The sequence below is a fragment of the Rhipicephalus sanguineus genome, chromosome 7, assembly GCF_013339695.2.
Source record: "Rhipicephalus sanguineus isolate Rsan-2018 chromosome 7, BIME_Rsan_1.4, whole genome shotgun sequence".
In the NCBI taxonomy this organism is placed as follows: Eukaryota; Metazoa; Arthropoda; class Arachnida; order Ixodida; family Ixodidae; genus Rhipicephalus; species Rhipicephalus sanguineus.
Window position 1 is genome coordinate 30,224,419 of NC_051182.1, and position 13,652 is coordinate 30,238,070.

Consider the following 13,652-nt stretch of genomic DNA (forward strand, 5'->3'; position numbering starts at 1 on the left):
AGAATTGAATCGAAGGAGCAGGTTTGGCAACCGAACACGCGCAGCACGCGGTGTACGTATGTTGCGCTTTAACGCAGACACAGTAGCCGAAGCCCGAACGCTGAAATCAGTGATCGAACATGGGCCGGAAAGTCATTTTGAGTGCGCCACAGCCATAGGACAGTCGCGAAAAGAAATCGTCGCCATACATGCAGGTGTACACATTGATGGCTAGCAGACGACACCAGGAGCAATCAACACTGAACCTTATCTTGACGGCAACTCCGCTCGATTTCGTGGGGCATGTTGGTTACACAATCAGTACAAATTGCTCTATGAACGTGCGTACTAATATTTCAATAACTCGAGCAATCGAGATTGGCCGGTAGCGTCGAGCAGCCTCCACGTAGCGAACGCGCGCTCGAAGAGCGGCACCCGAGTCCCCTTTCTGACGTCACATGAGAGAGGGCGCCACTCAAAGATCTCGAGGCCAATTGTTCAACTACGTACACGAGAAATCTCCCAGCGGCAATAGGCTTCCCAAGCAACGCTTAGCGGCGCTGCTGCTCTTGACAGGCAGCGGCATCTCTGGCAGAAAAAGAGAAACTGGGGCGTGATCAGCGAGCGTTTTCCCTTCTCGCCACCGCGTTGCCGCTCGCTTCCGTGCACGTGCAGAGCTCTCGCGGTGCACTTGCGGCGTCTCACAATGTACCGCGCGCAGTGCGGCTTCAAAAGGATCTTCAAGCTTGACTGGCACTTCCGCAAAGCGAACTTGATAAAATGAGGAAGGCTCGTCAATCACGTTAACGGTGAAGAGCAGACTATCGACGACAACCACGCCCGACTCAAAGCGAAATGCATTTCCCAAGTCGCGATTACACCGTGTAGGACGTATACCTCGAGGTAAGTCTCATTCTGTCACGTTAAAGATGAATAATGGTCCACATGCACTCCGAAATGAAGCCGTACACGCTATCGATGTTCTGCGGCGTGGACTACGAATCATATGATTGTTGTTTTGATATGGCATGCTTACAGTAGCAGCCATGTACTTTCGTGAACAAACGTTTGCGGCGTGCGAAAAAAAGATTATACGGCCATGGCACTGCTTCCTGAGAAGGTTAGAGTCAAGTCCTCCGTGCCGCTGCAGAATCACCCGCCGATTAAGACGCGAGGCAGCTAGCTGAGCTTCGACCACTGTGAAGCAAGATGAACTGCTCGCCTCGTTTTTTCGGCTCTCGCGTCATGCTTGCAGTCTCTTTTTATGATACCGACTTGACAGGCGTATAAAACCTGTTGCGTGAACGCGGCTAGAAAATCGCACAAAGTCAGAAGGTGGTTACTTCAAGGTTGCAATTGCAAAGCATGTATGAAGTGCCAGTTATATTTAGCGGCTTAAATATATATCACCCCAATAAAGTGACAAAAACAAAGCAAACCTGCAGAACGATGTCAAAGCTTGCTGAAAATGCACAGACGTCCGTTCCGGCGTGATAAAGCAGCCTTCCCGACGCGTGAAATGCAGGCGCCGAACTTCTGACAATGTGCGGAGTTCAGTTGAATTCAACCAACCGCGCAACGCTAACGGTATAACGCGAATGTGAACGTTCAACAACGACGGGTAGGTCTCACGAGCACGGGGAATCAAAACACAAAGTTGCTTCACCTACAACCGTAACTGGACTTTAACAATGCGAGAAGACAGCGAGTAATCATTACTGTAGTCGCTGCGTGCATGCGCCCCGTTACTTCCCGATTCAGGTAGTCGGAACGAACGAAAGCGATGAACTCAGACAGCCAAAATAGAAGGCGAGACAGCGCTGTCAGCTTTCCACGCTTGCCGCCTTTATTTCTCGTGCGACACGCCCGGGAACCGATACAGTTTAACACGTGAATCGTGTGCCTTGTCTGCACTGTTGTGGCTGGCCACTAAACCGCAATACTTCGGACCACGCTTGCGCTTCCGCGGGGTGGCTTCTGCCATCGTGGAAATGCGCAGCTTCGCACAGCAAGCCTCTTGGTTCAACGTACCCAGCTGACGGCCTCCCAGTTACCCGCACCGAGAGAAGAACGCGTGCGCACGTGCGCTACCGCTACCGTGAAAGGGGCTGAGTCGGCCGCGCGAAGGTTCAGTGTTTTCCGACAGAGCCGCAGCGCGGCTGGCGCGGCGCTGTCGTCGCGCCGCAAACTTGAGCTTGGGTTCAGGTCAAGATCAAGAACTCGCTAGCAGACGCCGCTTGCGTTGGCATTGTCTCTGGCGGGCAAGGGCGCGTTCTCGTTCGTCGCCAGCTGGTAGTTCAGTGTATATCGTTGAAAGAGCGTTTCCGTAGTTAACGCGCGCCGGTCGCTCTCTCTCGCCACACAGCGAGCACTGAGGCGGTGGCACGCTCGCTTGCACTCAAGCCAATGGACCGAAACGCCCCTTATAAAGGTTTCACGTTTAAGAAGGAAGAATTACAGGGACGTCGTTGGAGCCAATTACTCAGTTGCAACCGAACGTCTATCCATAGTGTAAAAGCATCGTACGTTTCTCTAGCATTCCGGTCTCATTTTACCGTTCCATTTCTCTAAAAATTCGAGGAGCAGCTAATTGCTACTTCGCAGAAGTACATCTTCACTCTACCCTTACGTCTTTTAATGTGATGTATTAATCACCAACAAATGGGAGCCAAGTAATGAGCAACTAGGATTGTAGATTATGGACCCATGCGTAAGGTTATCCGCTCGTACTTCAATTTTGTGTGTGTTTACTCTTTTGGTCGATTTCTTTTCTGTTTCATTCTTCCTATCTTCTATTTAGCCACCTAGGTCGTACAGTGGTTACGGTGCTATGGCGGGCTGCCCCTGCAGGGTATGATCTGCGGGGCAGCCATAGAGAATGTGGTCTAAGGTGGCGGGCGACTCTTCACAGAGTGCACTCCGGATTTATGTGGCAAAAGTGGAATAGCACTTGAGGGGTGGGAAGAGTTCGCATCCCTCGTGAAGAATTTTTTTTGCAAGGATTTCCTCTTCCTTTATATCTTTGGTTCCGTCTCTCTGTTTGTTTCTCTCTTTCTCTCTCTCTCTCTCTCTCTGTACTCGTTTTCAGGTAGCCGCACAGTGGCACATACCCGTGAAGACGATGATAGCTTTCTGCGATCGACTCACGAGCAACGATATGCACAAACAGATTCGCTGTTCATACGGCAGCTTCGCACTAGGGGTGCCAAGCCTGAAGGTAGCGCGGCGCTGGGTGGCCTTCTTTGCTTCCGTTTATTTTTCTCGCTCATTCCTCATCTGTTTCATTGTGTTTCTCTCCTATCTCTGGCTTTTATGTCTTTCTTGTCTGCGTTAATTTCAATTTCTTTCTTTCTCTCTCTATATATATTTCTCGCTCGCTTCCTCTTTCTTTCTATTTTTTTTCTCTCTGTCTTTCTCTTTGATTCTCTCTCTTTGTCCATTTCTTTCACTTTCTGCATTTCTTTCTATTTTCATCTTTGTCATTCTTACATGCTATGCTTTACCCTTTCCCTCCTCCTGGCGCTCAGATCTCTCCTGCTCGCCCTCACTTTCCTTTCCTACCCGCTTGCTATACGATACTATAGAAGGCTATGTCCGTCAGCGTGCCAATATCCTAGAAATTTTTCTACAAAGTGCATACAGAAACACTGTCTGTAAAAACCTGGCTAAGCAGCAAAGGCATCTTTGTATGTTCAAGTAACTGTCCCCTCTGTGAAGCTCCAGAAACTATAGGAGACCAGCGCTGGATAGGTGGCGCGCCGAAAAAATGCGCCTGGCGGGAAGTCGCGGCATAAGTCCGCCGCTCCATCAGACGACGTTTGTTGCAGCTCGCATATGTTTCGGCTGTGCGCGTCGTTTCGCTTCGGTTCAAGCTTCTGAGAGAGATAAAATAAAACAATTACAAGCTTCTGCAAATACTCATTCAGCTAGCGCCATCAAGCGAAAGAATACTGAACAAAATTTGCAAAGCTTCATATATTTTTCGCAGTGTGCCGCGGCGAGCGCGGCTGCGTAAACCCGCGTACGTGGTTCCCCGGTTCACAGTCCCGTGCTTGGTCCCGTGTGTCGGCAGCCATGGCGCCAGTTGTGCTCCGCTATGGCTTCAGTAAAATAACATGGCCTGAGGACCACTTCCGCAGAAAGGCACTAGAAAACGGGGCGAAGCTGTGCAAGGCGAGATACGCGTACGATGTGGAGGAGGCGGTGCCGTGCCGTGACAGCGACACTCAAGTTACCGCGAAATGCCACTCGCAAGTGCACCAAACCAGCTACAATGTCACACTTCAGGTAAGCGAGCATTTGATGCTAGCTCGGTTATTACTGCGTGTTCCTGTCTTGTTTCTTTACGGCACGTGTAGTTGTGTAAAATAAGCGCGACGCTGTACGCGGTAAATCGCACAGTTGGTTTAATCGTACAGCGAGTTGACTTCCATGCGTGATCGCAGCGTTGGCACTACATGTTTTCATTTCTTGTGCACGTTTACTTAATGCAGTTTTTATGTGTTCGTCTCTAGCTGTCGTCTCAGCGCGTGATAAGTGGAGCCACCTGTTCGTGCAAGGCCGGCAGCGACGGCGCCTGCAAGCATGTCGCAGCGGTAGCGCTCGAGCTAAACAACTTAGCCGATGCGACGTCGTCCACTGACGTGCCTCAAGTGTGGGGCCGTCCAGCGTCCAAGCCGAACACCTCAAAAAAAGAATCGGTAGAGGAGCTCTTCGGAGGTAGGTAGACTGGCCTTCTAGTAATCACAATGTCAACACCGTGGTGCGGCATAAAATAGAATGTGGACACTCTACTGATTGCTTTAGAATAGTTGGGAAAGCATGGCGTGATGTTCTGATCACGCAAGAACATGTTGAATGCAGTGATAATGATAATGTCGCTCATAATTCGAAAGCATAGAAAGAATAAAAACGTGGAAGTCCTTGTTTATCTGTGGGAAACTGAAGCAATATTAACAGTGCTGACCTTCACGTTTTGCAGAATATAAACCACTTTATATTGGTGGCAAGCCACCTGATGAGCAGCCACCTTCGTTCATTTTGGAGCACTTCCCAGACCTCGACTGCATAATGCAATCCACACTGAAGCGGCAGAAGGAGGAAGAAGCAATGTCAGAAGTTCGCGACTGTCTTGAAGACCTCATTTCAAAGGCAGCACTGAATGCAGACCTGTGTTTGGTGAAGGAGGTTTTGAACTGGAGATACAGTCTGCCTCTGTACACCCTTGAGGAAACGGTCACTATGAGTGCCAATGAGCTCAACTTCTTCTCCACTAAGGTGGAATGCACGGAATCCCAGGCAGAATTAATTGCCGCGCAGACAATACCGCAGGCGAAATGCACTCGGTTTGTAACGTTGCACTATTTATTCTCTTCCTATTGTCTTTAACAAGCATAGCATGTTATTTCTGCAATGGGTTGCTTCAGGCATGGTTTCAAAATGCACGAATTCTATTATTTTAAGGTGTGTGTAACTTTTGCACTCAGGATATGATGCCCATTTTGAAATGCAGGTGGCACCAAGAAAGGGCTTGCAGAATATCGAGCACCGTCGCCCACCGCATCATCTGTAGGAAGCGCTCCTTTGAATCGCTGGCAGAACAGCTAAAGAAAACTAAAAGTTTCTACTCTCCAGCCACAGAGTATGGTAAGGAGCTTTTGGTCATTTTTATGAGATTTTGTGCGGTGAGAAGTCAATGTAATAAAAATGTGCTGTGAACTTGTGGGTTATTCTTAGTTGCAGCGTAATTCTGAGCATATTATTGCAAACAGTTGAAGTTAGCTTGTTCAGTATTGTGAAAAAAAAACAACAACATAAGCACGAAGAGGGACATGCACCAAGTGCTCGTAAATTCAATGAGTTTCATCATTGTGCTGCACTTTGTGTGTGCCGCTTCTCATTCTTGAATGAGAACTAACACACAATCGAGCTGGGGAAGGTATGGGGGATGTCATTTGTTGTAATTATGATATAATTGTGAAGAAATGAAAGTGGATGAAAAGCCAATTTGCCACTGGCAGGGACCGAACCTGCAACCTTTGAATAATGCGTTCAATGCTCTACCGATGGAGCTACAGCAGCAGTTGTCCTCCCATCCTCTTAATTGGGAATATCTGTGCATTCAAACCTGGGAGTGTTAGTCAGCACTGCTCGTAGCCATGACGGTGATTATGGAACACTTTTTTTTTTTGCCGTCAGTTAGTATGCGGGAGATTATTGGTCAGCTGCCAGCTCGTAGCAAGAACACGTGCTACGTGACGTTAGCAGACGTTGCATAGCTTTGTGTATTACAAAGAAAACACGAGCCCTTAAGTTCCTTTGCTTTTGCTTTTCATTCTTATGTTTCATATTTTTTCGCTCGATTCAACACCACGTTAAAGGTGCTGTCTACTGCTTGGAATCATCTTTCTGGAGAGAATGAGAACATCCTTTGTCACTCTGATGCAGTGATGGAAGTGCTGCTCCAAAAAAAAAAAAAAAAATGCTGCTACATTCTGTGATTTTTGTTACCAGACATATTCCGATAATGCTGGAACTCCTGTTAATCGAACGCCACACAGATTTTGTTACTGCTATAGCTGCACAATCAGCAAGAGGTTTAAAAACGTTGACTTTCACGGATAGGTTTGTACATGCCACATGTTTTTGTTTACTTGAACAGTTATTTGGCCAACTCTGCAAATTTGTGAACACTTTTCCATAGCGATGAGATATCATCAGGAGGAAGTGATGGTGTCAGAATGCAGTAATGCTAGTTGCATTTTCAGGCTAGGTTTGGTAGTTTTTGTTTTGAACATTCCCAGGTATCACAATGGAACCAATGGCTCGGAAGGTCTTCGAAAAAAAAGTCGGCACCAGAGTCACGCAGGTTTGTTCTCTTAACCACTAATGTTAAAATTTACTCTCATTAAGTCGGTACTTTCTGTTACAAATTGTTTATGAGCAGGTTGATTACGTATGTATGAATCCTTTGTTGTGTGCGATAAGCACTAAAACATGCCACTCTGTAAAAAAGACTTGAAAACTGTGCAGGAAATTTCTGTCATAGAAAATATGTGAAAGTTATTTCATTTTGTAATACTGTAGAAATTTATACTTCCCATTCACTGTCATGGTGTTTCATAAATGAGTGTAAAAAAACTTGCTCTGCTAGCTGCAACAGATTGATTTTTTTTATTGCGTAAAGACTTTGAGTATGCCTAGTTTAATTGCATTTGTTCTGTTCTATATTGTTTGACTAGTGCAGCAGTCGCAGTGCCTTGTAGAAGATGGCAGAAGTTATTGTGCTTACAGGATGTGCTAATAATGATGGTCATTACAAGAAAAGTGTCTGCATGCATTTCAAGAACTGGCACTTTCTTTATGTGCGCTAAATATATATATTGTCTCATTTCTTGAACCAACTCGCTGCAGTATATGGAACAACATTTATACATGCTAGACAACGCTAGGCAAGAAATTCATGTCTTGGGTGCATCTGTAGGGGGGGGGGACATCAATTGACAATGGTGATAGAGTATAGATCACACTTGTTTATCAACCAAGCGAACATCTTCCTAATTTATTCACTTAGTGGTGTAGAAACACATTCATGTCTTGATATCTTGAATCTACATCTTCCAGCAAAAGCTTGCGGGATGCAAAATTTTCTAAAAGGTTACATTCCCGCATACTGTCGGAACATGGCCTCCAATCAGATGTTCCAGCCTGTAGTCATTCTTGAAACTTATACAGTTACCTGCTAGATTAAAAGCGTCATGCACTAACAGAACAGAAATTAGCATTTGTAGGGAAGACCACATTTCGTAAACTTTTGCTCCTCTTCGTACACCTTACCCGAACATTTGCTCCCAGCAGGACTTTCTACGTAAATAGGCAGATACCAGGAAGTGGTCGCGGCAGCTGCAGTCCGATGGAGGCAAAATGTTAGAGATCAGTGTACTTATATTTATATGCACATCAAGGAACACCGCATGCTCAGAATTTTCAGAGCCCTCCTTTATGGCGTCCCTCATAATCATATCGTGGTCGGGGACATAAAACCCCAACAATTATTATTATTAGTTACTAGGAAGTCTGTTATTCATGGTACTGAATTCCAGAATAATGTTCCTCCTCTGTGCTGTCTCACTGAAGGGCTATATGGAGAACTTTTAGAAAATGCATGAGCACATCTCTGAATGTGAATTACATGCTAATTTGTACATATCACACCCTGTGCAGGTCGGCCTCGTCATCCATCCTCAACAGCCTTGGCTGTGTGCTAGCCCAGATGGTCTGTTCCACACCAGCAAGGGGATCACTTTGCTCGAAATTAAGTGCCCCTACTCCAGGAAAGACGACGTGATCATTGACCCCGACCTGTGCGAGAGCTTCATTAGCTATGTTGTGTATGAGGACGGCTGTCTTAAGCTAACTCGCAGCCACCCATACTACTGTCAGGTGCAAGTGGCAATGTATGTTACAAATACCACAGAGTGTTTCTTTTTTGTGTACAGCAGCAAGCAGGACCTCATAATTGTAATTGAAAGGGATGAAGCCTTCCTTGCCAAAAGCATTCCACGGCTTCAGTGGTTTTACCACAATTACTACATGAAGCTGCTGACACACTAAGCTGCGCATAGTGACCTTGTGATATTGCAACACACATACTTGTATGTATTAAGCTTGTTTTGTTGAGTGTGCACTCGGCCTTCAGTATTTTTTTGTCTGTGTGGAAAGTATAAATGCATGTGTTTAACGTACTACCTAGTCACTACTGAAAGTTTTTTGAGCAGGTGTGTTATTTACCTAGCATGCAACCCACATTGTTGTGTGTATTTAGCTTGTTTGGTTGAGTGTGCACTCTGCCTTCAGTATTTTTTGTCTGTGTGGAAAGTATTAAATGAGTGTGCAATAGAGCGAATTTGGGCATGTTGGTGTGTGTGTTTCCTTTCTGTGTCCCCGTCGTTGTTTCGTGCTGTGTGTTTCACCATTAAATGAGTGTGTTTAACTTACTACCTAGTCACTATGGAAAGTTTTCTGAACAGATGTGTTATTTACCTAGGATGCAACCCACATTGTTGTATGTATTTAGCTTGTTTGGTTGAGTGTGAACTCGGCCTTCTGTATTTCTTTTGTCTGTGTGGAAAGTATAAATGAGTGTTTAACTTACTACCTAGTCACTATGGAAAGTTTTCTGAACAGGTGTGTTGTTTACCTAGGATATCAGTTTTCAATGGGATGGGTATAATAAGCTCCTTCTGCATCTGCTTACATGAGGACTATTCACCACGCTTTCTCTGGCACTTTGACATCTTGCATTTTGCTGGTTAACAATAACTAGTTTTGAGCAATATTCTTGTGTCGTGCACTCACACATTCCCTTCCATAAAGCACCAAGCTGTAAATACTTGTATCGTTGGTGTAGCAAAACATAGTCAAAACAACAAACAAAACTACAAGGAACGCTTTATTTCACTTGTATAGATTGCGTCACTAGAGTCAGTGATAGAAGCGACATTTTGCTTTTTGGAGCAGCAACCAGTGTTTCTGGAGCTGATGGCAAAATATTCTGTGCAACTCTGGAGTTTAAAGCATCATTGAAGCATTTCATAAAGATTAATATTTATTATTAAACATATTGCAAATACAATAGTCAGTGCTAATTGCAAGAAACAATTAAGCAGGAAGATCAGCTATATATTTAAAATGCCAGTACTTGTGGCAGAAATTATATAAAAGCGATAAAGCTGAACACCAAATGATAAAAGTAACCACAATCACATATGACCATCACCAAAGAAGCAGTTTATAAGTGGAACGATATCAAAGCAATCTTATTTTCATGTTTCACCAAAATAGCCTGCACTGAGAATTTAAAAAAAAGCAAGTCAATGAGCTGTTCTTGTGGCATAAATGAGGTTAAAGCTGATAAAGCAATATATGTATGTCACACATCACATTTGTAACAGCGGCAGTTATAAATCAGTTTGATATTAAACTAATCTCGCACACATTTCACCAAAATAGTCTGCTTGTCAGGCACAAATATATTGCTAAATGAGATATATATTGACAATGCTAGCATGCAGCTAGTATACATGTGGCATACTAGGATAATAGTATACAGCTTGTTTTTGGTTTTGTTTAGGCTCGCTGGATGATCACACGGTTAGAGCTCATTGTTTTCAGCTTCCCAGTGCCATTTTGGCGCATTTACTAACAAAAATTACAGTTTGGAGCAGCATTTCTCTTTCGGAGCAGTTGGAGCAGCACTTCTATCACTCTCATTGTTGGCTGCATGGAGGTGCGAACCAAAACACCATCAGATGTGATTCTAAGAATGTACTTAGATTTAGGTGCACGTTAAAGGACCCCAGGTGGTTGAAATTTCCGGGCGCTCCACTACGGCGTCTCTCATAATCGTATCGTGGTTTTGGGACGTTAAACCACAGGTATTATTATTATTATTAGGGCTTCAGTAGAGAATAAACGTCATGCAGATCTTCAACTTTCAGTTCTGAATTAACGAGTTTGTTTTTTCTTGGATTGAATGATGGGAGCCTGTAGATTTGCCAATACGCAACACATGTGAAATATGCTGCTCATCGCAGGGATTAAGGTTATTGGTATGCGGTGCTGCAAAACTCCATGTGTCTTTATTCTTTGTATCATGCGCTCAACATGAATGCGGACTTGAGCAATGTGATGTGTTTGCTGCAGCTCTTCTCTAGAAAATGGCTGGTTGCCTGTCGAAAAGGGTGGCATTACCAGCACTGCACTTTTCCCTGCTACACCTGCTCGTATGCCCGGAAATCCCTTGTCAGCGAGGATCACATCCCTCTCTTCAATTATATCAAGGAAGTTTGAGTCTAGGACTATGTGTGCATCTGAGCAGCGACCTCCATATGACTTCGACTTGTAAACTATCAAGCCAGAGGGAGCTATGGCTACTAAAAATTTTAGAGTAAAGCCATTCTTGTAGGAGGAGTACAAAACATGTTGCTGCCTCACATCTGATGGTGTTTCGGTTCGCACCTCCGTGCAGTCAACAATGAGAGTGCATTCTGGGTAACTGAGCTTAAAGCACTCCGGCATTGTGTCGTGAATGACACGCAAATGTGGCTTATAGATCCACTTTCTTGTGGCGTGTGCCAGTGTGCCCAAGACACTGTGGAAAATCCTTGACGCAGTCGTCTCATGAATTGAGAACAGTACGGCTATGGCACTAAATGGCATACCGTGCTTCATCTTGACAAGAAAAATCGCAAGCTTGTTTGGGACACTGACATCGCTCCCTTTATCCCTTGTCTGAGGCAGCATGGTTAGCAGGAGAGAAAACACATTTTCTTCAACCCCACATAACGCTGTTATTGCACCAGGTGTGTGAGAAAGTGTATCATAACCCCCAAAGAAACAAGATCTTGTATCCTGTCCTACAGCACGATGAACGAGCGGGCACATCTGTGACGACGAAATTGCAGGTGTGGCCGGTGCATTCTGGCAAGGTTGCTCGTTTGTCAGGTCCAGTCGCTTGAGATCAGTTTCTTCAACGCCAAGGCCCTGTTGATCCGTGATGCACCAAAAACACAAGAGCAAAAGCAAGAACAAAATATTTCGCTGTATGTTTTGCGACAAAAAATGGTTAGCAGAAAGTCTTGAAACTTACATTTACACTGTGTAGATGTACTTCTTGAACAGACTGCTCCTGATTACAGTTGTTCACAGCAGGTTCATGTTCTGCCTGCATAAGGGAGATAAAAACACTTTACACACTAGTTCACGCAGATAAGGAGATACTACACAATGTAATTTGTATTCCAATGAATGGAAATAAGCTTGCATTATCATGTGAGTCAACACCACAGTGGCTCTGGGAGCAAACATCCTGGCCCTGTGAATCAAATAAGATCAATAATTAAATTCGCGCAAATTGCATTATTAAAATGGTTTATTTACATAACTGTGTTCACATACCTCGTCATTTTCTGGCTGTGTGTTTGCATTCGTGGCTGGTTGTAGTGACTGAAAAGCATTCATTGATGAGTCCGCGCTGCGTCGATGGCGTTCTGCCCACCTGCGAAGCAAAAATAAAAGGGGGGGGGGAGCGTGGAGGGAAGAGAGGAGGGGATCGTGATTTTTTTTTTTTCTCGAGGATTCAGCAGTCCGCGGTAAATATGCACGCGAAGTTTGGTCATGCACCGTATGTCTAAGCAGGCACAGGCAAGCGAAAAAAGTGAAAGGCGACTATGTTACGCGAATTAAAGAAGTAAAAATTGAAAAAATTCGACACCTACAGCGAGTTGTCAATTCTGATATCACTTCGCCACGGCAGCCAATGCCATTCAGCCAGGGGCGTAGCCAAGGGGGGGGGGGGTTCAAACCCCCCCCCCCGAAAATTTTCAATTTTGCTTGCGTATATATACACGCACACATACAAAAGTATGGCTGAACCCCCCCCCCCCCCCCCCCGAAAAAAATTTCTGGCTACGCCCCTGCATTCAGCTGATGCGGAATCTTTATCGGATTATCTGACTCCTACAAGGTTAGCTCCGAGCCGACCGGGAGGATGTCTGCCGCCCAAATTAGGCATGTCTGCATGTGTTGGGTATCCATCGCGTGCGCATGTTTCATAACAGTTCGACGGCTTAGCCGTGCGTGCCCCTGCACACATCTCGCTGGGTAAGGCAGCTTCAGGAAATTTCCACATAACTATTGGCAAACAATGTAAACTACTTACCTATCGAAGCGTTCACCGGACGCGGTGGAGTCAGCAGGAGCTTGGCGGTAATATTCCGACGGGAAAATTGTTGGCACATATGCCGGATGGTGCATAATATTGCTCATCTTGTTTCCCACGAAATGTTGACTACAGACTCTGCTGTTTGGTCCTGGCTCCCATACCTGGCCGTCTTCACTGTTGTATAAAACAATGAAACACGCGAAATTCGCTTTAGACCCCAGCTCGACGCCGCCAGAAAGGACCGAACTTACCCCGCTCGCCTGACAGCTTGTATCCAACGTTGCCTCCGTTCTTGCTCGTATGGTTTCGCAGGAAAGACGTAGAAAGATATATCACCTCTCATTCCTACATAGTTATGACACTTATATACGCTGCAGTACCGTCGGCCTCCTTTTTTTTTTGTTCGGCGTTCACTGCCCGCACCGCCTTCGCTAGTAGCCATCGTTGTGCGTGTCGTCCGCGGGAGCGGCTGAGAAGTGCGCGCTTTGACCGCCAGGGCGGCCGGAAACTCCAGCGCTGGTTCCCTATAGAACACTTTTTAATCAGCTGTAAGGACGCCATCCTCTTTCGGGGCGTTCTACAAAGAACTTAAAAAAACAACTTGTTTTACATTCTTATAGCATGCGTTATCTCATGCCGCCCAGAAGCAGTGCTATGCCTGCCGACATGCTCTTTATAATGGGTATGCACAGTCTATGGAAAACTTGCATGCTAGACAGGCATGCGGAACGAATGATGTCGTCACGGTCACATTTATTACAAATGACTCTACAGCTAAATACTTTTATGAACAATTACAGTGTCAGCCGGACTGGTATCCACTGTTGGTGAAATGCACTGCTCAAATACCCGTTTAGAACAGTGTGTTATTTGAAACTCCTTTCTGTGTAAGGTTTATTGTGCGCTTTTAGAAGCGGCTTTGAATATTTTGCACGCTATGTATATACAT

General features: G+C 45.3%; 3 protein-coding genes across 3 annotated transcripts; 1 reads left to right on the top strand and 2 right to left on the bottom strand.

The window, feature by feature from the left end:
• Window positions 1-4,043: 4,043 nt before the first annotated feature.
• On the top strand, window positions 4,044-9,211 carry LOC119398584 (uncharacterized). The gene is made up of 6 exons (XM_037665419.1): window positions 4,044-4,266; window positions 4,494-4,698; window positions 4,961-5,324; window positions 5,492-5,625; window positions 6,783-6,847; window positions 8,203-9,211. The coding sequence occupies exons 1-6, from the start codon at window positions 4,054-4,056 to the stop codon at window positions 8,590-8,592; spliced, it is 1,371 nt and encodes a 456-aa protein (XP_037521347.1). The 5' UTR covers window positions 4,044-4,053; the 3' UTR covers window positions 8,593-9,211.
• Window positions 9,212-10,485: 1,274 nt separating this feature from the next.
• LOC125759092 (uncharacterized) lies at window positions 10,486-11,710 on the bottom strand. The gene is made up of 2 exons (XM_049417354.1): window positions 11,630-11,710; window positions 10,486-11,523 (listed from the first exon to the last, which is right to left on the bottom strand). Exons 1-2 carry the CDS (start codon window positions 11,708-11,710, stop codon window positions 10,486-10,488), a joined length of 1,119 nt encoding a protein of 372 aa, XP_049273311.1.
• A 30-nt stretch (window positions 11,711-11,740) lies between these two features.
• LOC119398585 (uncharacterized) lies at window positions 11,741-13,119 on the bottom strand. Its single transcript, XM_037665420.2, has 4 exons — window positions 12,955-13,119; window positions 12,701-12,877; window positions 11,938-12,037; window positions 11,741-11,854 (listed from the first exon to the last, which is right to left on the bottom strand). Exons 1-4 carry the CDS (start codon window positions 13,044-13,046, stop codon window positions 11,741-11,743), a joined length of 483 nt encoding a protein of 160 aa, XP_037521348.2. The 5' UTR covers window positions 13,047-13,119.
• Between the last annotated feature and the right edge of the window lie 533 nt (window positions 13,120-13,652).

What these genes read in the sequence shown, in the direction of transcription:
- LOC125759092 (XM_049417354.1), bottom strand. Translation starts at nt 11,710, where the DNA reads ATGCAGGCAGAACATGAACCTGCTGTGAACAACTGTAATCAGGAGCAG. An exon ending in TACATCTACACAGTGTAAAT is followed by an intron (nt 11,524 to 11,629) that starts GTAAGTTTCAAG and finishes ACGGATCAACAG; the next exon opens with GGCCTTGGCGTTGAAGAAAC.
- LOC119398585 (XM_037665420.2), bottom strand. Translation starts at nt 13,046, where the DNA reads ATGAGAGGTGATATATCTTTCTACGTCTTTCCTGCGAAACCATACGAG. An exon ending in TCCGGTGAACGCTTCGATAG is followed by an intron (nt 12,038 to 12,700) that starts GTAAGTAGTTTA and finishes TTTGCTTCGCAG; the next exon opens with GTGGGCAGAACGCCATCGAC. An exon ending in CACAGCCAGAAAATGACGAG is followed by an intron (nt 11,855 to 11,937) that starts GTATGTGAACAC and finishes TTTGATTCACAG; the next exon opens with GGCCAGGATGTTTGCTCCCA.
- LOC119398584 (XM_037665419.1), top strand. Translation starts at nt 4,054, where the DNA reads ATGGCGCCAGTTGTGCTCCGCTATGGCTTCAGTAAAATAACATGGCCT. An exon ending in GGTAGAGGAGCTCTTCGGAG is followed by an intron (nt 4,699 to 4,960) that starts GTAGGTAGACTG and finishes CACGTTTTGCAG; the next exon opens with AATATAAACCACTTTATATT. An exon ending in CTCTCCAGCCACAGAGTATG is followed by an intron (nt 5,626 to 6,782) that starts GTAAGGAGCTTT and finishes GAACATTCCCAG; the next exon opens with GTATCACAATGGAACCAATG.